The sequence below is a fragment of the Diuraphis noxia genome, unplaced genomic scaffold (assembly GCF_037042655.1).
Source record: "Diuraphis noxia isolate RWA-SAM2 unplaced genomic scaffold, SU_Dnox_SAM2 contig0005, whole genome shotgun sequence".
NCBI lineage: Eukaryota > Metazoa > Arthropoda > Insecta > Hemiptera > Aphididae > Diuraphis > Diuraphis noxia.
This window is the reverse complement of record NW_028301715.1, coordinates 41,143,754-41,168,412: the sequence shown is the minus strand read 5'-3', so window position 1 is coordinate 41,168,412 and position 24,659 is coordinate 41,143,754. Positions and strand designations below refer to the sequence as shown.

The 24,659-nt window shown below is 29.5% G+C and overlaps 4 protein-coding genes across 5 annotated transcripts; 1 reads left to right on the top strand and 3 right to left on the bottom strand.

Annotated features, from left to right (window-relative positions):
• Window positions 1-330: 330 nt before the first annotated feature.
• LOC107173434 (uncharacterized) lies at window positions 331-2,458 on the top strand. The gene is made up of 3 exons (XM_089229426.1): window positions 331-970; window positions 1,711-2,029; window positions 2,153-2,458. The coding sequence occupies exons 1-3, from the start codon at window positions 665-667 to the stop codon at window positions 2,311-2,313; spliced, it is 786 nt and encodes a 261-aa protein (XP_089085552.1). The 5' UTR covers window positions 331-664; the 3' UTR covers window positions 2,314-2,458.
• A 469-nt stretch (window positions 2,459-2,927) lies between these two features.
• RpL39 (ribosomal protein L39) lies at window positions 2,928-5,881 on the bottom strand. Its single transcript, XM_015523988.2, has 3 exons — window positions 5,722-5,881; window positions 5,450-5,553; window positions 2,928-3,089 (listed from the first exon to the last, which is right to left on the bottom strand). Exons 1-3 carry the CDS (start codon window positions 5,722-5,724, stop codon window positions 3,041-3,043), a joined length of 156 nt encoding a protein of 51 aa, XP_015379474.1. The 5' UTR covers window positions 5,725-5,881; the 3' UTR covers window positions 2,928-3,040.
• A 1,352-nt stretch (window positions 5,882-7,233) lies between these two features.
• Window positions 7,234-15,604, bottom strand: LOC107173478 (ATP-dependent DNA helicase Q5-like). 2 transcript variants are annotated; one of them, XM_089229214.1, is made up of 12 exons: window positions 15,224-15,604; window positions 13,940-14,064; window positions 13,707-13,871; window positions 13,446-13,622; window positions 13,187-13,387; window positions 13,013-13,118; window positions 12,591-12,942; window positions 12,300-12,506; window positions 12,021-12,222; window positions 11,365-11,550; window positions 8,730-9,996; window positions 7,234-7,696 (listed from the first exon to the last, which is right to left on the bottom strand). In XM_089229214.1, the coding sequence occupies exons 1-12, from the start codon at window positions 15,363-15,365 to the stop codon at window positions 7,593-7,595; spliced, it is 3,234 nt and encodes a 1,077-aa protein (XP_089085340.1). In that variant the 5' UTR covers window positions 15,366-15,604; the 3' UTR covers window positions 7,234-7,592. The 2 variants fall into 2 exon arrangements, with proteins under 2 accessions (XP_089085340.1, XP_015379526.1); XM_015524040.2 differs by having other exon boundaries at window positions 7,234-7,699; window positions 15,224-15,603.
• Window positions 15,605-18,898: 3,294 nt separating this feature from the next.
• Rtca (RNA 3'-terminal phosphate cyclase) lies at window positions 18,899-21,718 on the bottom strand. The gene is made up of 10 exons (XM_015523989.2): window positions 21,583-21,718; window positions 21,361-21,478; window positions 21,121-21,253; window positions 20,940-21,063; window positions 20,802-20,860; window positions 20,578-20,737; window positions 19,573-19,685; window positions 19,346-19,499; window positions 19,156-19,260; window positions 18,899-19,057 (listed from the first exon to the last, which is right to left on the bottom strand). Exons 1-10 carry the CDS (start codon window positions 21,619-21,621, stop codon window positions 18,980-18,982), a joined length of 1,083 nt encoding a protein of 360 aa, XP_015379475.2. The 5' UTR covers window positions 21,622-21,718; the 3' UTR covers window positions 18,899-18,979.
• Between the last annotated feature and the right edge of the window lie 2,941 nt (window positions 21,719-24,659).

Here is a 24,659-nt window from a genome sequence, read left to right as displayed (position 1 = left end):
ATTTGCAATATTTGTCAAAATAATATTAAGTTTAAAATGTTTAATATTTTAATACTTAATCAACTATGATTAATATATGTTAGGTTCATGGGCGTCCCCAGGGGGGGAGAAAGATGGGGACGCCCATGGCATGGTTAGGTTACTTATTATTTATAATGTTGAAAATGTATGTGTTATTTTGAGGTTTATTTATTTACTTGAGCATGTCCAAGCTCATGCATTTAATATACAGAATGATTCACTAAGCATGTTCACCCTTCCTCCACCAATTCTTAATTTAATTATGATTTTATTAAAATTTTGATTTTATTAATTTTCATATACACCTAAAGATCATAATATTTTCAAATTCTTGAGTTTTTTGTACTACTCTGCAAGCAGTGCCCTGTGACGATATAAACTTCTGTTTTTCAAATGAGACTCTCTATAAACGGAGCCTCAAATTCGAACAAGTAGTTTTTTTCAATTATTATTTATTTTGTATGTGAATCTGAAATTTAGAAATATCCTCATACATGTCGGCGTTGTTTATTTTGAAACGAACAACTACATCATCGCATAGTGATCGGTCAACAAACAAAAATTACGCGACTTCTTCGCCACCGCGTCTGAAATTAATGAGCGAGTGGGAATCATTTATAGACGGAAAATAGCCAATTCTGTCATGTTTCGAGACAGCTGCTATTCGCTGGGCACGAGATCGTTGCCTGGCCACGACCGGTCGTCACCATCTTCGTCAATTTGCTCTGCGAGCTACGCAGGGCGACTAGAAAACGAGTCCAGACAAGTCTCTGGCTATGAAACGTTTCCGGTTTCATTTTCCGACGTGCCGTTGTTCGACGGCGGCGACGATGACGATGGTGGCGACCAGACGTTCCAATGTACGTTGGCCATTATCAAACCGGAAGTTGTCCGGTTGATGTACAAGGTGGAATGTGTGATGGAACAAAATGGATTTATCGTCAAAACGGTTTGTACTCTAACTCTAACACATAACCTTGTCACATAGGCAGTGGTGAATTTAGGGGGTGATCAAACTGCATTTTGCCCTGGTGCCAAATTCATACGATCATAAAAGGGTGCCTAACATTAAAACAATGATGAATTTCTATTTTAGCTTTATTACTCGTACCTATATTACATTTTAATAATTTTACAATTTGACATAATATTATGTAGTATATTTTACTATTTATTAGGGAAAATAAAATAAGATAATACATAAAATGGTATCAAAAGTAAAATGTTGATTGTTTTATACTAATTACTAGGTGTTGACCGTTTAATGTTTCCATTTTTTGAAATGGATGTGTCTAACAAACATTCGTACAATCATACCTACCTATATTATTATCGTTACCCTTTTAATAATAACCGTAGTCTACAGCCATACTAAACATCGAAATTGATATTATGTATATAGGTAGTTATAATCTATAAGATTATGATCGACATTTAAGAACCTATAAGACTATTATGGTATAAGTAATTAAAGAATTTCCCGAGTCACAATCAAGTCATTTTTGTTTATAACATCATAAAGTTTATTGTATCAAAAAAATTTTAAAAACTTCCTGATACAATAATTTGTTCCCCTTGTGGTCGAATACCGTTCTATATAGCACGTCGGAATATTATCTAACGTTTAAATCTCTCGGAATACATATCGGAATAACCAAGTCCCCTGCACAATATAATGTCGTCTTATAGAAGGAAGTGTTGCGCTTGTCCCGGGATCAGGTGGCGGAGTTCTATGAAGAGCACGCACAAGCGCCATACTTTACCAGACTTGTCAATCACATGTCCGGAGGCCCAGTAGTGGTGTACGTGTTGTCCAAAAGAAATTGCGTCGAAGAATGGCAGCGGCTAATCGGTCCGGCGGACGTTTCTCGGGCCAAGCGTTTGTTTCCGGTCAGTCTACGAGCCATATACGGAACGGAACTGGGGTCAGATCCGGTAGCCAACGCGTTCCACGGCAGCGATTCTCCTGCAGCGGCCGAACGAGAAATAAAATTCTTTTTCCCAAACAGTACGCACCGATTTTCTGCACGATATTATATTATATGTTATTATCACGTGGTTACATTTTATTATTTCATTCGTTTATAAAAATATTGTAAGACTTCGTCATGTCTAATTTGCTTTATATTAGACAAAGTGGATGCAACCACGGAAGGCGGGGATGACTTGGAGGAGTACATAAAAGACGCCATGATGCCAACAATTTCCACAGGTCTGTCGAAAATGTTCAACATCCGACCCAACGACCCGCTAAGATGGTTTGGAAATTGGTTGTTAACCAGGGATGTATAATGTATACATATATTATTATTATTATATTAGGTAGGCACTATTATGCGATTCAATAAAAATGTACTATTTTATTTGTTATTTATTAAGCAAATGGTTAAATAAGTATTTTACTTGTATTAATTTATTGTCATATATGTATATGGTTGAAAACAATGAAAACATATCAATACTCTTAAGGTTTAAGAAAAAACGACTATCATGAATCGAGGTGAGCAAAACGAAGTTTTAAGTCCGACGTAAGGTTGTTAACTAAAATTCAAGATCACTAGTAAGTTAAATGTTTGAATCATATTTGTATACTCTGTCCAAAAGTGGTCAAAAACTCATTTTGTATCACCAATATCTATCACCAATTGATCGCAAAAGAATATTCTACCAAATATGTCTCCACAAAATGTAAATCACACTCCACAATCTTAACTATTGCTGGACAGTGCAAGTATAATATTCACGAATGTGTTATACTTTATAATTAAGTATATTTATTTTATAACCAAAACGAATACATCACAATATTGTAATTCAATTACGAATCAGGACACTAGTACTAAAATAAATTTTTGTTACTGTTGATTTACAAATCAAGATGAATAGTTGAAAATATTAAACAACAATTATTTTGTTAAATTTTGGATCTTTATTGAATATCAAACATTGTACATAATTAATATCCATCGGAATAATAGTCAAAGTACACACGGAAATGGTCAAGCAGGATGAGCACAGCTTACAACTTCAACTTAGTTCTTCTCCAATGACGCCTCTTGGCATTATATCTGAAATATAAAAAAAAGTTATTAAAATCAACTAGTTCAGTAATTTAATTAGGGCCAGTGTAAAAATTAAGATAATAATCACCAGGACCCATACTATTCAAGAAAGAATTTATCAAGAAATAACTTTGATGAATGAATGATAAGTTGTGAGAAGTATGCTTAAATGAATATATATAAATTGGGACATAATTTTTCAGGATTAATATACACAAAAACTGTACTTTTCGGGACATATTTTCTAGGGAGTTTGATAAGCACTTGGTATACTTGTAGTTATCCTGTGACCAACTTAAGGTGGTGTTGCATAGCAAGTCAAGGGATATATTTGTTTTTTTTTTTTTGCCTGAGCACAATGCAGCAAGCGAGTGGCCACTAGAGCCCTGCATGGGCCAGGCTAGCCTTCCACTTCAGTATTAGTTGTTCGGGCAGGGCTTCATTTATATTTAATAATATTAATTGATAAATTATTTCATTTAAATTTAGTTTATCACTTGATTTCTATTGACAAAACAACCTAACCTAACCATTTGATTATATGGTCAAGTCCATATAATTTCAGTAAAAATTTGGACTGGGTCTTGCTAATTATACGCTATATAGTGTATTTTTAAGTTAATTGCATTGGGCTGAGCTGGACCGTATATTTAAAAGGAATGAATCAGGCCAGGCCAGACTGTATATCCAAGTGAAATAAATCAGGCCCGTGCTGGGCTTAGTGATGACGTAGGCATCACTGTAAATTTTTGACGAAATTTCTTCACGTTGGTGTCACTGGCATACTTTAAAATATTGTCCCACTTTGTACGATTCTATGTAAGACAGTTTAGAGAATATAATCTCCTGGTTAAAATATTCCCATTCAATAAAGGTCTTGTTGAATAATGTTAATGAAAAATATTATTCCGTTATTAATTTTCCTGAAAACTAATTTCCTGTTTTTTTTTTTTTTTTTTTTACGGCCTTTCGTCCAATAACAGTACTGTAACAAAAGTTAATGAGTTACCAGCATTTGGTTTCCACTGTTTCAATCTGAGATGTCACAGTGGAATGTAAAATTAGCAAATGTGTCTACCTAAATGTAACTAAATGTTTAAACAGAAAAATACTTGCAATAAACAAAACATAAAATAACCACACTTGAACATTAGACACCTAATCATCCTAATATATTAACATCAACCACTATTACAATTAAAAATGTAGTCTATAGACTAGGAAAGTAGGTGCTACTTAAATAACTTTTCAAACTAAGAAATGTCGACGAAAATAAGTTTTTAATAAATAATTTTATCTTTATGATATTTACGTATATTTCAAAGCACTAATGAGAAAATTGCTTATGGTGAATTAAATAAGTTAGATTAAATAAACATTTATGACATTATTCAAGTATAAATTAAAATAACAATGAAATTATTTTTACAAAAAATCATATTAGGTCAAAATTTATCTTAATTTATCATTACACTATATTTAGTTTTGACTGACGCAAAAAACAAAAAATTATTTCATATTGTGTTTTTATATTTTAAAGTAATACTCGAAGAGTAAAATCACTTATTCTAAAATGAATAAGATAACATTTTGGGGGTTTAAAATTTAAAATTTGTCAAAATTTTTTCTCATTGAAATATAATATTTATTATGTAACAAATAAAATACAAAACCAACTTATCAACCATCAAAACATTAAATCTAATAAATGTACTTAACAATATTTCAAGAGATAACAATAATGTGTTATCTCTTTCTCTTTTTCAGGATAAATGGCAAGTACTTATCGTTGGCAACATTTGGCGACATGGAAAGGATAATATGATGTCCTAGTTTTAGCATGCATTATTACATAGTTTTATACATAATTAAAATCATATCTTAAAATGTTTAAGAACGTGTCAATAAAAAAATGCATAAATCTGTGGGTGTCAGTGGTTTGCTTGTTGAGAACCAATTGTTTGTATGGCAATTGATAACTACTGTCTAGTCTTTTAATGAACTAATATACAAAATAATTCTTTGTTAAGTAAAGATCTATTTGTGGGTAAGGCAGTCAAAATCTGCCACCATACATAATATGTTAACATTGCAATGCATGATACTAATTGTGCACTTAATTATTTGTAAGAGATAAAAAAACCATAAAATGAGCAAAACGCCATAACACCAACATGAAATCAATCAAGTGCAAAACTTACGTGTAGGTAAATGAACATTAATTGAACAATGTGAAATAGGGAATGAAAGTAATAAAAAATGAAACATCATCGGTAATATCGCCAAAAATTAACATGCAAATATCATGTAAGCAGAACCAAAGGACCAAGGAAGATTTTAAATACCGTAAATAAAATAAATTATACCTGATAGTGTTTCCAGTCCTCATCCTAATCCACTGAGGGATGGGACGATTCTGTTTCATCTTTTTAGCAAGCTTCTGCTTGATCTTAAACGTCTTCTTCGACGACTGGAAACAATAACAAAACATGTGGCATTAGTTTAAGTATTACGAATATATTTGTTGCGCTATTTCGAATTTATCATAGACATTGCTCGGACGTTCAGCCACAGCGAATTATTAGACAAATCAAATATTAATAATCATTCAAACGTTTAATAAATTCAGTTTACTTACCATGATGAAGGGTGAAACGTTGGAAACGCCAAATCCAAGTTTCTTTTTGATGTCCCCAACGTGAACGTAATGCGAAATTGTGAAATACAAATTAGAAAGATGGAATACGTCAATTTGAAGGTTATGTTTGAAATATTTGAATCGTCCGGGTTACAGTGAATGCGAGTATAGAGTAACAGTCGGTTCACGTCCGCGTAGTTGGCAACACCGAGTAGTTCTTGTTTTTGTTTTTGAGTAAATTTATTTTAAAAATGCGCCAAACTGCGGTCATTGTTTTAATTTCAAATTTTGTCCTGAACTTTTTAAAGCTTTTAAAAAAACCTTTTATTTTATTTTATTTTTATTTAAAAAACAGAACGTCACACAAAACGTAAGTATTTAAATCATTCTTTTTAAAAATATTTTATTAGCATATTAATTTTTAATGACAAAAAAGTTCAACAACCAACATATTGATAAATTATACACGTTAGTTAGGTACCTAGTATATAAATATGCGTCGACAACGGACATTTTAAACTTTTAGAATACTTGTTATTTCGTACATTGAGTACTTATTTATATTTTCTGGGAATCCTCTATTAGATAGAAAGTTACGATTGTGTTACGTTTACTTATAAGTCATAGTGTGTAGAAATGGAGAATTGTAGCACGGAATTTATGAACATTTAGTCCATAGTTATAACGGAAACGGAAAAAAATCTTATAAAACATTTTAAATAAAACTTTGTTTCCAAGATTTTTATAAGCTATAGCCCAAAATATTAAGTTACATCCATAATAATTCATACAATGTTTTTTTTTCATAAATATTTATTTTTTTCTATTTTGTAAAAATATTCCTGAAAAGCTATTTCTTTTTAATAGTTATTTTATTATTTTTTAAATACATCTTTTGCTTTATATATTAGCTACATTATAATTATTTTCTTTTTTGTCGAGACTTTTTTCCTACCATCAATTGTAAACTTTTGGTAATAATAATTTGTGATACTCATAAATACTTCCATTTGACCTATATATTTAAGCCTATATTGTAATTAATAATATTCTATTAAAAATATGGTATTACAAATGGTAAAAAAAAAACTTTAAATTCATCATCAAATATTAGACTAATTTGAATAATTGAAATAGGAAATCCAAATCAGCATTCATATGAATCTAACATTTTAAATTTACAGTTACATGTACAAGCATAGACCTCAGAGTAATAATAATAGACTAATATAAGACTAGACAAAATAGACTAAGATAAAATAAAATTACAAGCTTTGAAAATTAACTTTATGATAATATTGCTTATATAATAGACACAGATGTAGATAATATTATTTATGTCTATGGATAATACTCACAATATTTATGTTAAAAAAATTAACTATTTGATGAAAGATTTTTATTTTTATTAAATCACATCATACTATCATAGATATGTAAACATAACTGATGAACAGATGTAAAGGTATATAAGTAATTGATACCAATATAAATTAATTACTGGACTACCAATTTACCTATGAATAGGTATAATTTGATATATTACACAAATAATAACAAACTATTCAAACTTCAAGTCACATAATAATAATACAATTTTTTTAATAAATTACAATTATTTTAGAAAATTATTGAAATATTTAAAGTTGTCATATTAACTTTTATATTACAAAAAAAAATTAATTAAATTAAACTAATATAAGTCTTTTTTTCAGCAAATTAAAATAAAATTAAAAATATATAAAAAATAAACTTAATATTATCACTTAAATCTGATAACACTTACTGAAATAAAATTATAAGGAACAAACACGACATTCAACAAAAATATCAACAATTTATAAAATTAAATTACATATGAATATGAAACATTAAGGAATTGATTTTAACAACTTCAAAATTTGATCTTCAGATTCAATTTTTATTTTCTGTTCCTTCGGGAATAATTTTCTGATAATTAATTTGATGTTTTGCTCTTCTGAAAAAAAATTATCCTTTATGTGATAATAACTAAATTACCAAGTCAAATATACTTAAATAACTTGTTAATAATTGATCTTAACTATGAAAATATTTCTTTTTAAATAAATAATTAAAGTTAAATTTCAATTTAAACAATATGCATGATTTAATTATTTAAATCATATCAAACATTAATGCTACCTATTATTACATATTATATTTATTTAAGAGTATGCAAATTTTATGCTCAGCCGGCCTTATTTAGCTCCATTAGTTTGAAAACTAGAGTGAATTCACCTCCTATAAAATTTAAAGGTAAGAGTATTATTTAGACAACCTCGTGGAATTTTTATTATACTTGAATTTTGAAGCCAGTTATAAGTATATTAAAATTGTAATTGTTCGTAGATCTGAAAATACTTATAACTTGCTTCAAAATTAACATATAATAAAAAGACAATGAGGTTGTCTAGATCATGTTTCTCAGACTTTGGGTCGCGTTTGATTAAAATATTTAAAATACAAATTATATATTAAAATTAATATATATTTTATGCGAGTATATGCAAAAATATATGTAGGGGGTCGCTAAAAAATTGAAATTAAAAAGAGGTTTGTCACAGGAAAAAGGTTGAGAAACACTGGTCTAGATATTATTCTTACCTTTAAATCGTAAAAGAAGTCAATTCACTCTAGTTTTTAAACTAACTGAACTAAACAAGATCTGCTGAACGTAAAATTTATTGTTATGCACTTGTAAGACAAAGACAACACATGCGGGTATAAACTCCTCTAAATGAAAAAGTTTCCATTTTTTCTTTAAAACATCACTGAATATTATTTTTGTAATAGACTTTTTAAACACACCACTTGATTACTTGCATCAGTGACATATAAAAAAAAAGTTACTCTAAAAATAGGTAACCTACCTCTCATAATATTGTTACACCTAATGATAAAATGTACAATTTTCCTTTTATCAATATCTACCCACCCAAATAAAGGTATACCCTGTTACTTGCATATTATATAATATATTAATTTACCTGGATGACTAGTAGACTCCAATAATTTATGAACAATTTCTCTTGCCAGAAATTTAAATAATTCTTTAGTCTTAAATAAACTATTTTTGTAGTAAGGATTCAATAATTTTACAACCAGATCTGACAATTCAAATTTTTTTTGCTTGTTAATAGGATCCTCAGTCTTATTTTTGGTTATTTTCATTGATTCGTGTGAATTTTTGTTTGTCTTGGTAGTATTATTAAAATTTGTTGACATACCAAGTCGGACACCTAAGGATTTTTTTTTAACATCAACTAATGCTGTTTTACTTTCATCATCACTATCTTCACCAAAAAGACTACTCATTTTCTTTGTTGTAGATTTTTCAACATTTTTATTAACCGGTAATTTAGGTTCGATTGATGATCGTTTTATATCTTTTTGCTTTTGCTGTATTGGAAGTTCATTTAGTTGTACAGTTAAATTTTTATCATTTTCTGGTTTACTAGTAGTTAGAATTTCTGAAATTTCTCTAAAAATTTCAGAAACGTCTTTTTCTGAAATATGTGGTTTGATAATTTTGGATTGAATACGCGAAAGACCATTTTCATTCATTTTTATACTATTTGGACATGTGTTATTAGGTGTTAGAAGAATTTTTTGGTCTTGTATGATTGGTGCCATATTATTCATACCTAAAAAGTCACTTTTAACATTTAATGAATTTTTAGATGATTCAAATGTTGAACTAGATTCGTGGTTACTTTTTAATAAGTCAGAAGCCATTACTATTTTGGGTACTTGTATATTAGTTGATGTAGTTTGATAATAGAATTGTTCCATGAATTTAGGTTCAAATATACAGGGTGTTTGCTGATCAGGATATAAATCTTCTAGTATGGATTGCGAGAGAAGTTTGGGAGGTTCATCTATATTAGTACTTTCTATAATATGAACTTCATCATCTGAAGATATTTCCATGTCACTATCAGTATTCTCTATTCTAGGTTTTTTTGTAGCACATTCCTCATTTTCTGTTACAGAAGTAGTAGTGGTTGGAAATACAAATGATTTCATTGACTGCTGCTGCAAATGATCTCGTTTAATTCCTCTTTTGATTTTTGGCTCTGGCATTTTATTTTTTATTTGAGCTTGAATAAGATCTGAAGCTGTAATTATAGGCGGGAGCTCTATATTTTTATTGGAATTAACTTTGGATTCTTCATTAATTTTCACTGGTCGTGTATAATTTTTTATTTTATCAAAGATGTTTGATGCTCTTGTTTCCGCCTTAATAAGGGATACCTAAAAGAACAAAAAACAAATATTCAATACCATTATTTCAAAATTAATTTATCTTACTTCACAAAAGCTGATAATATAAAATTAAATTTTTAGTTTACACATAAATGATATTAAAAAATAGAGTTCATTACAAAAAGTTGTTTGAAAAAATATAATAAATTATTTACAACGTTAGAAGCGTTAAATAATAAGTTTTCATTAGTTATAAATAAATTTTTTTGACTTACAAAAATCTAGATCTATTTTAAATAATAATTGTAAGGTACTTTAAATATATAAAACATTAATATAAACTAACTAACATTTTTAACAGCCTTATAAAATGATTCTTAGGTATACCAAATTTAAATAGCAATCGCATTGTTTTCTTTTTAATTAATTAGTAATTTTATGTGGCCATTAGTTGTTTTTTGCTCACCAATTCAGTGGCGGCGCGTTAGGTTAGGTTAGGTCTCATTGTCTACCCAAAAATATCAAACAATTTAATTTTATAAATTAGTTGTTTATTATAATATGATACCTATACTATATATGTATTTTATTTCTTCATAATTTTATAAATAAAATGTTATTAACACTGATTCGTCTCAAAAGTGTCTATGAGTAACGAGTATGATTAAATATATATAGTATAATTTTATTTATATCTTATCTATACCGTAATCGCTCCGTTGTCGCCATCAAATCAGACGAGACATATTGAATTGTGTCTCACTATTGATGACGGGCGTATGACAAGGTAAACGGGGGACGTAGTGTGGTATAACCAAAATTATATGTATGGAAGAGACATGTCTCAACGTAATATTTTAATAATTTAATTGCATTCCGACTGTGGTTAATAGCACATGTTTAATGTTTATAATTTTTTCTTAATGGAGTGATATACATTTAAAACTTAATATGTCAGATATTATTGATATTATTTTAAATAAAGGTCTTGGTTCTTTTTCGTATGAAGAAAAATGATTTAGCTATCGAAAAAAAATTGTTAGGTGAATTATCAAAAGATCCAACATTTATAAACAATGTAATAGATGTGTTCGCAACAAAACCGGCGAATTGATTTAAATTATATCCAAACATAATTATTTTATGTAATTTACTTTTTTATGATGATCTAATTTTTAAATAAATTTTATATAACACCATATCTTTGGTTGTCTTGTTGTCTACCCTATAAAATTGTTCACGCGCCGCCACTGAGGTAATTAGCAAAATATTTAAAAATAAGTGAAGTATTAGAATGATCTATTCAAAAATCAAGAATAGGTAATTATTAACATTGAAATGCAAACATTTTTGTAAACACAGTCAAAATGACTAATTTCTTTAAGATTAATAATTTCAATCGGTATTTTACTCAACTGTCTTAGCAATTTTTTTTCGATAAACAGCAACAACTTTTGAACTAGTAAACGCTTCATATTCTAAGTCCACAGCAATATTATGAAGATCATCTTTTGTAATTTCTGTTATTGAATCAAATAAAGAACAAGCTTCAATATTTTTTTCCAAGTACTCTTCAATGAACCTCAATAATTCTTCTCTTACCTTAATGAAATAAATTCATACATATATAATATAATATATTTATTTATTTAAGTTTAATAATATTATTGGGTAACTCAGAGGTTCTCAAGCCTTTCAAGCTAGGCCCACCCTCATTTTGGTCAACCCCAGACGCGAGACCCCTCATAAAAATAATTATAAGATAATGTTGATTTTTTAAATTTTCTTTCTCCTCTCCCCTTATAAAGCTTTTACATCCCTCTGGAGTGTCGCACCCCACGGTTTGAGAACCTCTGGGATAACTAATAAAAATATTATTTTAATCAATATTTTATAAATAATTTGATATTTAAAATATATTTGAAGTATTATAAATTTTATTATTGAATTTATAATTATAATTATTTATTATTAAACTATATATTAAAATTAAAATTATGGCCATAACTTACATTTTTCATACTATTTTAATTCAAAAATTTATGAGAATAAATAAAATATAAAATACTTACTGATAGTTGCAAACCATTAACTTTTTTTATTGTAGATGCAGCTGCCCTGACTTTAGAATTTTTTACCAATTCTTCATTTTCTTTAATAATATTTTGTATATTAGCTCGTCTGATTTCAAATTGCCGTTTTATTTCTAATTCTAATTCTAAATTCTTTTTGTGCTCTTCTCTATCGCCTTCACGTGCATAATCTTCATTTTCTCTAAACAAAGTTATCCAATTATTATATTAGCAACTGGATCAGTAAATAAAAACTATGATGTAAGGTGTAAAATTTACTCATTGACAGCATTGCGTCCGCCTCCATAAAAATCACTAGATACTAGTGATTCATTTGATACAACTGTATGATTCCTATTATTTATTCCATACATAAATATATCCAAATCTATTTTTACTGCTTCTTTATTTGAGCATACATCACATTTATCGATACATTGGGGTTTTATATCTCCGAAATAATCAGCAAAAAACTCATGTCTACATCTAATTCAACAAAAATATTTAAGTTATAATTAAAATGCATAAATAATTAAGTATTTAAGAATTTAAAAAAAAAATACAACATACTGAACACTTTCACAGAACTGTATCATCTTAAGAAACATACTGTAACTTCCTTTAGCTTTTTTTTGTTTATCTTGAGTCTTAGCTTGAGTGATAGCAGATTTTAAAATAAAATCTAATGAATTTTTTGATTGTTTTGAATGGTAAATTCGACATCGAGCTAATTTTCCATCTCTCCCAGCTCGACCAGACTCTTGATAATATGCTGGAATGCTAGATGGTATACCCCAGTGTATGACAAACCTAACAGTTGCTTTATCAATTCCCATTCCAAAGCTAACAGTTGCTGTTATAACTTGAACATGTCCACTCATGAATGCTTCTTGTACTGCAAGTCGTTCTTTATCCTTTAACCCTATATTAAATCACAATAATCTACTGAATATTTCAATTGAATAAATATAAATTATATTATTTATTTTTACCAGCATGATAAGGGGCAATTGAAATACCCTTTCGACTAAGAGCTGTGGCTATTTCTTCGGTTAATTCTCTTGTTCTACAGTATATTATACCACACGGTTGAGTCAACTAAAATATTTAAGTTATCATCAACATTTTAATTTAATCAATATACATTAAAAAATATATATATTTACTGGATTTATGTTTGGAGTCCCATCCAAACAATTTAAATCATCACATAAACATTGATCAATAAAGTCTTTCAAATGCTGATAGGAATTTTTAATAGAATCGTCATATATAACATCATAAAATAAATTTGATCGAAAACATGGTGTTGTAAACTTTGAGACTGGAGTTTTCAAGCATAATACACTCATTATGTCTTTAACAACCTAAACAAACACATTGTAGATTATTTCAAATATTTTATATAATTCATCTAGTATTTACATCAGCACTAGCTGTAGCTGTAAGCGCAATCCATGGAATATGAAGATAAAGTTCCCTTAGCTGACCCAGTTTCAAATAGTCAGGTCTAAAGTCATGACCCCATTGGCTTACACAGTGTGCTTCGTCTACCACTATATAAGCCAACTTATTTTTTCGTACTAAATAGGATAATAAACCCTACAAATAAAAATTATATTGAGATAATTTCAGTTTTAAAATAAACTATTTTTTATAAATTGTAACAAAATTTAATATACAAACCTTAAAGAAATCAGTAGCTGCTTGTTCTGGAGTCACATAAAGTAATGAAGTTGACACTTGTACAGAATATAAATCATTAATAACACGTTTCCGTTCAGATTCAGTCATTTTTGAATTGATAGTTTCAGCACGAATTTTTAAGCGTTTTAAATGATCAACTTGATCCTATAAATAATTTTGAAAATTATTATTTCACTCAAAATTTATTTAAGCAAATAGATAATATTATATACCTTCATTAGAGCTATAAGAGGAGAAAAAACTATTGTAACTCTAGGTGAATGGAGTACTGCAGGTAGTTGATAACATAATGACTTTCCAGATCCAGTGGGCATTGACACAAATACATCATGTTGTCCTTAAAAAAAAAAAACATAGTCAAACTTAAAATCAACTACCTAGAGTAAGATATTATAATAAAACATTTTTCCTATCAATGATTATTAACTAATAAATGTTTAATTAAATTTACTACTTAACCCATGACTACTGACTACTCGTGTAGTTGTGTAGTTTTCGATACCACTTATCACACTTATGGGGTAAAAATGTAGCATTTTTATGTATTAATATCTAACTATATTTTTTGTTAATTATTAACTATATTTTAGATGTTATATTATTATATAATTTGTTTTAAATATTATTTAGGTATTATTATTTTGATATTTCTTTTTTTAGTTTGTAACATCTACTTTGAGATAATGATCAATTCGTGGAAATATTTGAAAATTTATCTGGTTATGTTATGACACATTAAAAATAAGACATTGGATGAGAAGAAATTTTAAAACATTTTTTAAAAATACGTGGAGAAAGAGAAACTGTTTCCACAGATTATAGGTGAAGAAAATTATTCATTTATCATAGTAATAACTACCATTATGCTTATGCAACAGTACAAACAGTACCAGATCTACAAATTATGCAACCCGGGCAAAACATAATATTAGCGCCCCTAAAGTCACCAAATCATAAAAATGATGAGTTTAAAATTTGAAATTTGGGCCCCTCTATAATAAGCGCCCGGAGCATGGGCCCCGGATCGCCCCCCCCCCTCCCCCTAGATCCGGTTCTGAGTACAACTATAGATAATTAACATTTTTCATATAATTACTTATATTTTTTCTAAAATGATAAGTATGGTATAATTTTATCAAATCTTACATTTATACAGGTACCTTTCTACCAAATATTGAAAAAACTGATTCTGGAAGATTCTAAATGTAATTTCTAAAAATGGATCTAATAGTTAATAAATTAACAGTTTAACTAGGTAATTATCAGTTATTATTAGTGTTAACATTTTTTAGAGTAAAATAATGCCATATGAAATTTTATTTTTAAAATAAGTATTAGGTAGGTAGGTAGTTACAAGTTGTGTAAGAATAGCGTAAAATTAATCTAATTGTGTTATTACAATGTAATAACTAATGAATAGTATAATTATATGGCATTTTGAAATTAATTTACCCAACAATGCAAATGACAAAAAATAATAATTGTGATACACTTACGCTTTAATATTGTAATAATGGCATTCTTTTGTAAATCACTTTTGAAGGTCGTATGATGAAAATAGTGCTTCAATTTTTCAAGCAATTCATTTGGTTCCATAATGGTTAATTGTTCTGATTTTATTCGTGTTTTTTCTGACATTTTAATATTATTATCTACTACCAATTTGGTTTCACTTATTTGGAATAAATACTCAAAAGAAATGATTACTGATTTCAAATCTCAAATTGTTACTACGATTCCCATGAATCTAAGATAACCAATATATTTCATGATACAATTATTTACTTTAACCTAATCCAGCAATGAATGAAATTAAAATCAATTAATCAAACAAAAATTACATTTTTCAAAATGAAAACATGATCATCACTACTTTTATCACTATGTAGTATGTTCACCTATAATATAAAATACGTTTGTCGAGGCTATGTTAAATGATAAAGAAAAATAGCGTTAGAATATACCTTGATAAGGGTTCGTATTCATTATGTCTAATGTCGATTCAACCGAATTTTCATTTTAAAATCAATGTATTATTTTATTTATGTATCTACAACCATCTTGGCATAGATGATCAATGTATAAATAAATTTAATTTAACCATTTGTACTGCTTATTATTTATTTATATGTCTATGTCTGCGAACTACCTATATATATATATATATATTATAAATACAAATACATATTTAAAATTAAATGTGAATATTGTATTGTTCATTTGTTCAGTGTGCTGTGGTATTTATTAGGAACTGCATGTATTATTTTAAAATTTTTGACTTGCATTTGCACATACATCAATGCCCAGTGGTCTAATACAGACATACTCACTGCTCATCTTGTCTATATTTTGAAGTCTGTGAAACCATAGGCGCGCGCAGACTTTATTCGTAGGAGATGCCAATATAATCCAAAATAACTCAATTTTTAACTCTCTTTAAAAAAAAACATAAATCAGAATTTTTTTCTAAAAAAATGTAATACATAGCTACAAAACTCTCTGTTACGTTTGTGATAAAAATTATGATAATATTGATAGTTTTCACTGTTAAAAGTAAAAACATAAAACAAGCTATCTGAGTAGACTGCAGGGGATGTCATGGCATACCCCGGCATACCCCCTGTGCACGCCTATGTGTGAAACCACAGAAGACTGAGGAAGTTGTTTTGCAGTAGATATTATGTATGGGAGTTACACCAAATTGTCTGGTGTACTCATCGTCATTGAGTAAATTGTAAAAAAAAATCCTGGTTGGAAAAATACGCACGGTCACTGAAATCAATTCAACGTAAATTAATAAAATTCAAACATTTTTTTAATGTACCTACCAATACATGTATGACCATTAGTCATTATAAATTAGGTAAATGCTTCGACATAGACATACATATATTTACCTAGGTATTTATTCATTTTTATTACTTTATTTTTATGTCCATGGGAATATGCAGTTATATGTCTTTGTATTGTTTTTATTAAATCTATTTTTAAAGACGCAGTATGTAATAAACCAATGCAAAATTACTAATCCGTTTTTTTGCAGTTAACTATATATAAATGTATGATATATAATATGATCGTTATATGACACCTTTATACTTTATAGTAATAAATTAAGATAGCATAAAATTGAAAAAAAGTTTACTATCCAAAATTGTGTATACATATAAGGCTATAAAGTACCAACTACCTGCGTCCTGCATAATAAATTGGAAAAACACTCCTAAATCTTATAATTTACTGTGTTCAACAATAAAAATATCACGAAATATTTCAAACGCTTGACAGCGAATTTCATTTAAGACTATTTTTACTTCATAATAAACTACTCAATAGTCTCAATATACCTAACACGTTATTTTGAAAAATTAAATTTTTTTTAAAACACACTTGAAAATTTTTGTTTTTCATTTTTTAGCTTCCTATTAGAATAACAATTAAATATGACGAACATTGTACAATTTTCAAGCTTTCTAAAAAATAATATCATCATTTTAAACCAATACATTCATTGCTCACTCCGTTCAGAATCTAAAAAATAATGGCTAACAAAATTTCCATATTAGAAAGAGAAAAAAGTTTAAAAAAAATTAATTAATTTGATTTTAAAAAATATTTCGTCGATAGAAAATGACAAATATTGTTGCATGGAAGTTTCACCGTAATTATTACAGTCATTATAGTCAATAATATTTTTTCCTGGTTAAAGGACATTAATTTCTCCATAGTCCCTGTCCATTTTTAATCGAACACTCAAAGTCCGGAATGTACAGCCGGCCTTTGGGTACGGTCTTGGCCACTTGTTGACTACCTGGCCATAATCTATTTAGTATATTACCTTCTTGAAAACAGTATTGTTATATTCTGTGGTAATATACTCTATACACATACCTATTATATTGGATAATTCATAATAATATAGAGTAAGACATTTTCACTGGGGCTTGGCAAAATACATCAAAATTTACTTAACCAGTTACCATAGTACATGGACATCGCATATTATCTATGCGTGTTCAATTCGCGTAAATAATAAATATACAAATAATAAATATTATAATAGGTGGTAAACTTGTAGCTATTGTAACCTGTAGGTCACAATACATATTACACTTATGCAGACATAAATAGGGGTACAACCGAATTTTCGTACCTATGTAATAATCGTGGTGGTTGGTGAGCCCTTAGTCCCTGACAATAGTAACCAGTAACCACAAACCACTACCCTTGTAGTAATTGGACAAGAATGTATATACATAGAACAGTATAGTGTATCTATTGCGTCTGATCTCTGATTTGATTAGATATTCAACCATTAACTAAATTATTTGGAAGGTAAATATTTTCCTTTTTTCTAGATCAAATCAATTTTCTATCCCAAGATTCTGATGTACCTATATTATAGACGTAACAGGGCTTAATCATTTGTTCCAAGATGTAAAAAAATTTACGAACATTTGCTCCAAAAACATCGATAAGTTTGCGACATTGCTCCAAACATTTAAATAGAAATGAATTTTTTTTTAAAAGCACTAGAGGATAATAGCTATATAGACTTCAATAATGTACTAGGTACCTATGTAATAAATTATTAACATTATTTTTTTTTATTTCTACAATTCTACCACTAAAATATTTTACCCCAAGATCAATAAATTTCCCTTATATTACCAGTAAATCTTCATCATATATACCACTATTATTTGAAGTTTTTTTTTTTTATTATAAATAAGTCTCGGCAGCGGAGGACGTTGGCTGACATTGTTTACATTGTTTTAACATAATTTTTACATAGGTAGTTTTGTTTTTACATAATTTTTACATCGGTAGTTTTGTTTTTACATAATTTTTACATCGGTAGTTTTGTTTTTACATATTATTTTATATTATTTGTTGACAGCTATTTAAAGTTTTGAAAATGATGATTGTTGATTACAGACATTATAAAACAGAATTACATTGGAAGAATATCTAAAAATCTGGCAAAAATTTTGCTAAAAATCAATTATATTTGAAGATTGAAGTGATTTATTTCAAGTTTGAATGTTTTACAATAATTGTTCTTACAAATAACCAATTACAAAGGTACTTATATTACTTCCAATAACTTACTATTAATACAAAAATACTTAAGTACAATCTGTAAAATAAAAAATAAAAACCACTAATGCTTCTAAATATTAATTATTTGTATTTAGTATTTAATTATAAAAGTATTCAAAGAGATTTTGTAGATTTGAAATTCAATAAAACTAGATGGTTTTTAATCCAATGCCTTCACAGATGATTTCATTTAAGCCATCTTTCATTTGTTTGATACTAAATTTAGCCTGAAAAATAAATGTATTACATTAATTCACAAATGAAATAAATATTAATTTAGTAAATTAAAATTAATTATAGACTATAATTCAGTAATTTAACTCACATCAGTAAATTGCTCAGCAATATAAATTGCAGTTTTAGTGTGCAAGGTGATTTCTCGGCATTTCACTTTTGATTTTCCATTTGCAAGTGCCATAAAAATAATGATCTTTAAATAAATTCATAAGTTAATAGTTTTAAAATATTAACCCTAAATCTTACATTATTTAAATAATATTAAATGTAGTATTTACATTATCCAAAGCATTAGGGTCAATACATGATTTTACTTCCAAATCTAATAAAAGTTTGTCACAAGCCTCATCTGTGAGACTGTTTATAGTTGATCTTCTCATATCATATAGGGCAGATGAACCAATCAAGCAGGTTCCAGTATCGGCAACCAGCCTAAAAATAGTAAAAATATATTTGAAAAAATGAATTAATGAAAAGATAATACAATATTATAAACCATAATTACACTAAACTTCCACCAGAACCATCGGAATCTCCAACCTCAGTTTCAATTGTAATTTTATGATAACCAGACAAGTTTAATTTGTTTTTAACAGCTGTTGCTATATCTTGAACTATCTAAATATTACTAAAAAGTTAGAAACATGTTCTAATATATTTATAAAAATTATTATTCGTAGAATAATAACTTTATCAATTTTAAATAACTAATTATTTCATATGAGTGTTTTATGAATTCAATAAAAATATTGTTAATGTTTATAGTCCATCAACAAAATAATTTAGGCTACTGTTATACTAATTAATGATGATTTAAATTAGCTATACAATATACACGTTAGGTTAGATTTTTTCAGTTGTAGGAACCAAAAGTATATGGAAATTATATAGAGTTCATTAGGTATTTAACTAGATTTTACTAGATAACGTATTAAACATTTTTTCTTATTGAAAGATTATCAGTTTTTCATGAGCTAATAGTAAATAAATTATTTAAAAACTCAGGTGTTTTCAAAATATAATGTTTATAATAGTTTACATTACAACGTAAGTTATAACAGTATTCAATTTTTTTATTTTCGTCACAATATTTTTTATAGACATTACTAAAAGATATAAGTGATAATTATAAGGTTACTATAAATTAATTATATAATAAAACTACAACCATGGGCGCCCATAAGTAAAATTTTAAGGAGGGTCAAAATCAAAAAAATCTCAAATGTAAGAAAGTAAAGATTTATTGTTATTTTCACATATGAATGTAAATATGCACGTTATATTTGTATTGTCATATTAAATAGATATAGGTACATTTGATTCATATTATTTTTTATCCAGAAGAGGGAGCAAGTGCCCTATCTTGCCCCCTCCCCCCAATGGGCGCCCAAGACTACAACTCATTTGTAGCAAATAATAATGATATTATCGTATTAAACTAATATCACAGATATAGATTATATATAATATAATATTATATATTTATATAATCTGTGTTAATGTTATGTACTTGGGTATGTTTGTTATTTTGATATTTTGGTCCAGATATGAATACAAATCCTTTAATAACTGGCTGAACTCCAAAGTTAATGATTTCAATAGGCTTTAAACATTCAGTAACAGGATATACTGTCAATTCAACTTCTCCACGCCCTTTAGGGTAAAATCCTCTAAAATCAAAAATGAATTAGATCGAACTGATGTTGTTAAATAAAATTACTTAAAGACCAATACCGTTGATTTATAAGTGCATCACAATGAACACCAAATAGCTTGTAAATAGGAAATAAAACCTAGTATGCAAAATGTAAAGCATTAAATCTAAATAATAAAAATATGCCATGTTACAAGTTATATAATACTTTTAATTACTTTTTTGACATAATCCATTGAAGGGGCAAAGCTGACATCAGTTCCTCCTTTCATAGTTATACTGGAATTATGGTTACTGAATATTGCTACAGGCAAAGCAGACTGTATCATCAAAGGGATACTCCTAGGAAATTAACAGTTAAAATTACAAATTGATTTCTAAATATTTATACAGCCATACGCAGCAGTTTGGGAATTAACATTTAAATTGAAATTTCCCAATTTTAGTGTTTTTGGTTGGAATGTCAATTCACAAGAATTTTGGTGGTCTCCATTTGTAATTGCATTGCACATTTGTTTAACTAATTGGATCCCTACAACAGAATTATTTTTGTATATTTTTTTAAATAACAAAGATATATAAAATAAATTAATATACTTAATTAATGATTTAGGTACATAATCAACTATTTACACTTACCAGCCAAATGTTGAGGTTTCAAACCAGGATTAGATCGGCCTGCTCTTATATTATTAATTAGTATAGGTTGCTCCAAAAGACATGAAAATGCAACGGACAATCGTAAAATTTGGCCACCCTATTTAAATATCACAAATAATATAAATACTTAAAATAGTAACTAAACCCATAATTATTAACAATTAATATTAAATAATACAGTATTTAAATTTTATCACTTACACCTTCTAAAACACTACCATCAATCACCTTTACAGACATATTTCTATCAGATACAAAAGTAAAATCTTTACTCAAATTATCAAAATTAGAAAACACCGTCAACCAAAACAACAGATACGGTATGAGAATTAAGTTTTCAATATTGACGCCTTGACGAATAGGTTTGAACAATGTGAACCAAAAAAACAGGGTGTTACAGAACCGAAATCTAATGCAGTAAGTAATCAGTAACTATGGTCTATTGGTCTATAATTAAGCATACATTAACAATAAATTTATGATAAGTAATAATTTTATAACTATAAGTAAACTCTACACTGCAATTGCCAGATATTTTAAAATAATTCACATTAACATATTATATTATTCACTAATGTTTAACACCTAAGCGGCTAAGCGGTGTTTTTATCATTTATCACAACGTTATCATGTCGTTTTGAGTTTTTATGGTTCGCGCATTAAGATAAAGAATAAACATTATCTCGATGAGTCCGCAGTTCCACACTAAGAATCCCCACGACTGCAGCTTGTTTCACCACTAGAAAGCACTACTGTATACGATTAGGTTTTTAAAATTTAAATTTTCGACTCGATCCAAGTATAGACTAGATTTTATTTTTCTTGGGAGTGGGACTTATTCCCGTTCTTACAATATCCAGTTAAAGTTAACGGACACTTCACCAGATATCGAAAGAACCGACTTTAGTGTGTAAAGTTAATGTTAATGCAAAATTCAAACGATTGAAAATTAATATCGTATAATTTGATTTTATATTTTTATAATATATCCTTCAAGCGTAGTTTCCAAGTTGTAATAGGTATACCGTATACAAGAATAAAGAAACCGTAGAAGTCACTTTGCTGTGCCTGTGCAGTGAAATTGTGTCTAGGTACCTCGTCGTTGAGTTGTTCACTGTAATGCAGCGATTCCAAAACTTTTTTTTCTAGAGGAGCCCTTTATTAACAAAATTCAGCCACGTTGCCTTGCTGTAAATACAACGAGGAACATGAATATTCAATTAAAACCTCTTAAACATTTTAGACTATTTTTTATAATTTTCTTGAACCATGCATAAGCAGCCAACTTTAAATTAATACATTATTATACTTATAAGAAATTATGAAAAATATTTTTAAAAAAGAAAAATTATTTTAAAATTAATATCGTAGTCATTGTAACTAATGACTACATGGCCACCAATGTCTGCTAATATTTTCAATGTTTGAAAACTTCAGGTTGTATTATAGATGACTAAAACTAAAGGTCAGGTTTCTGCGTATTGAAACGATTGTGGGATTTAATTTTAGTTCTAGACATTCAGTATATTCAGTGTAACCAGGAAATTGTGACTCATAATTGTAAATAATTTATTGTAAGCAATGGTTCCCATGGAAAGTGATCTTTAGAGCACCATGGTGTACATTTTGAGAACCACTGTTTTAATGGATTTTATTATAAATATATATTATTGGATATATTATATTATAATCGTATAATATAGAAATATATTAAAATAAACACCAAAAAGATCTTTTAAAGTGCACTCATTTTTTTTTATTCTAATTTATTTGATAGTAAAAAGTGAAATATTATTATTACTGTTATTGTTACGTTTTATTTTTTTTATTTATTTTTTTTTTCCCATGGTATCGAGGACCGGAGAAGGAACTATGTTGCCAATACTTCTCCTCCGGCCCCCATCGTTTATTGAATAATCAATACAAAACCTTATTAGCAGTAGTGGGACAGTCTCCCACTCACTACTATCACATTATACACATCATATTTTTATATTTTATTATAAATAGTCTAGATCCCGTCTTCCGCCGTCGCGTCTCTGGCTATGGTGGTCTGCCGGGCTCTTTCCTCCTCTTCTTTAGCGGACAGGATGCCTTCCACCATACCATAGAACAGCCTGAACTGTTCCTCGGCGTCTCTTAGTATCACGAACTTCTCAGTGAGATCCTCCGGGAGAAGCTCAAACTCTGGGCCGCAAATAATCAGAGGAAGATCAGCCACGGTCGGTCGATGACCTAGCTGAGCGCTCAGCTGATCGCGGAATCGGTCCCAGTAGGTGCACTCAAACAGTGTGGGCTGTCGGCCCTCGCCATCCGGTTCAGGTACCATTGAAAGCATCCGTGGCCCGTTAGTGCCTGTGTCATGTGGAACGTCAGAGGCACTAACGGTACAATTCTGCCTAACCATCTACCTATATCTGGAATGGCGCAACGCGTCCATGCGGCTTTTGAGGTCGCTTCCCACCTTGCCAGCCATAGAGCAATTGTAGTTTTCTGCTCCTCGAGTTTGACTGCTAGTTTAGACGGACACCGTTCTCCTGGCTCAAAAGTGGCGTTCAGCCGAGACCTTATTCTCCCTCTCTCGAGCCCGGTCAGATCTGCCGGCGGTGTGCAGGCCAGAACCAGCGCGGCCTCATCCGAGACGGTTCGGTAGGCCCGTATTGTCCTCAAGGCGGCGGACCACTACGGGCGGATAAGGCTCGCCCTAGTTCCGGCGACATTCGTAATCGAATTGATTCATACTGGGGCGGCGTAGAGCAGCTGGCTGTCCACGACTGAGCCAAGCAGTTTCTTCTTCCATTGCCCTGGGCCTACTACATTCGGCATCAGCCTGGCCAGCGCTGCCGCTGTCCGGGTTGCCTTTTTGGCAACGGTGTCGACGTGTGCCGCGAATGTGAGCCCTTTGTCTAATATAACCCCTAGGTATCTTATCTTGTTGAAAATTGTGATCTGATGACCACCGACAGTCAGCCGTGGGGGGGACAAACGCACGTCTACGCGAGAGAATAACCGCCTCGCTCTTATGGTGAGCCAGCTCAAGGCCCCTGCTTGCCATCCAGCTATCGACGGCCTCAAGAGTAGGGTTCATTGCGTCCTCCAAAAGCTGACCTATCACGGCTATTCCCACCAAAGCGAGGTAGTCCGCGAATCCTATCAGCTGCACTCCGGGCGGCACGTCCATCTTTAGGAGGGAATCGTAGGCGATGTTCCATAAGGTCGGTCCGAGGACCGACCCCTGCGGGACTCCACAGGTCACTGGCCTAGATGCCATATCTTCG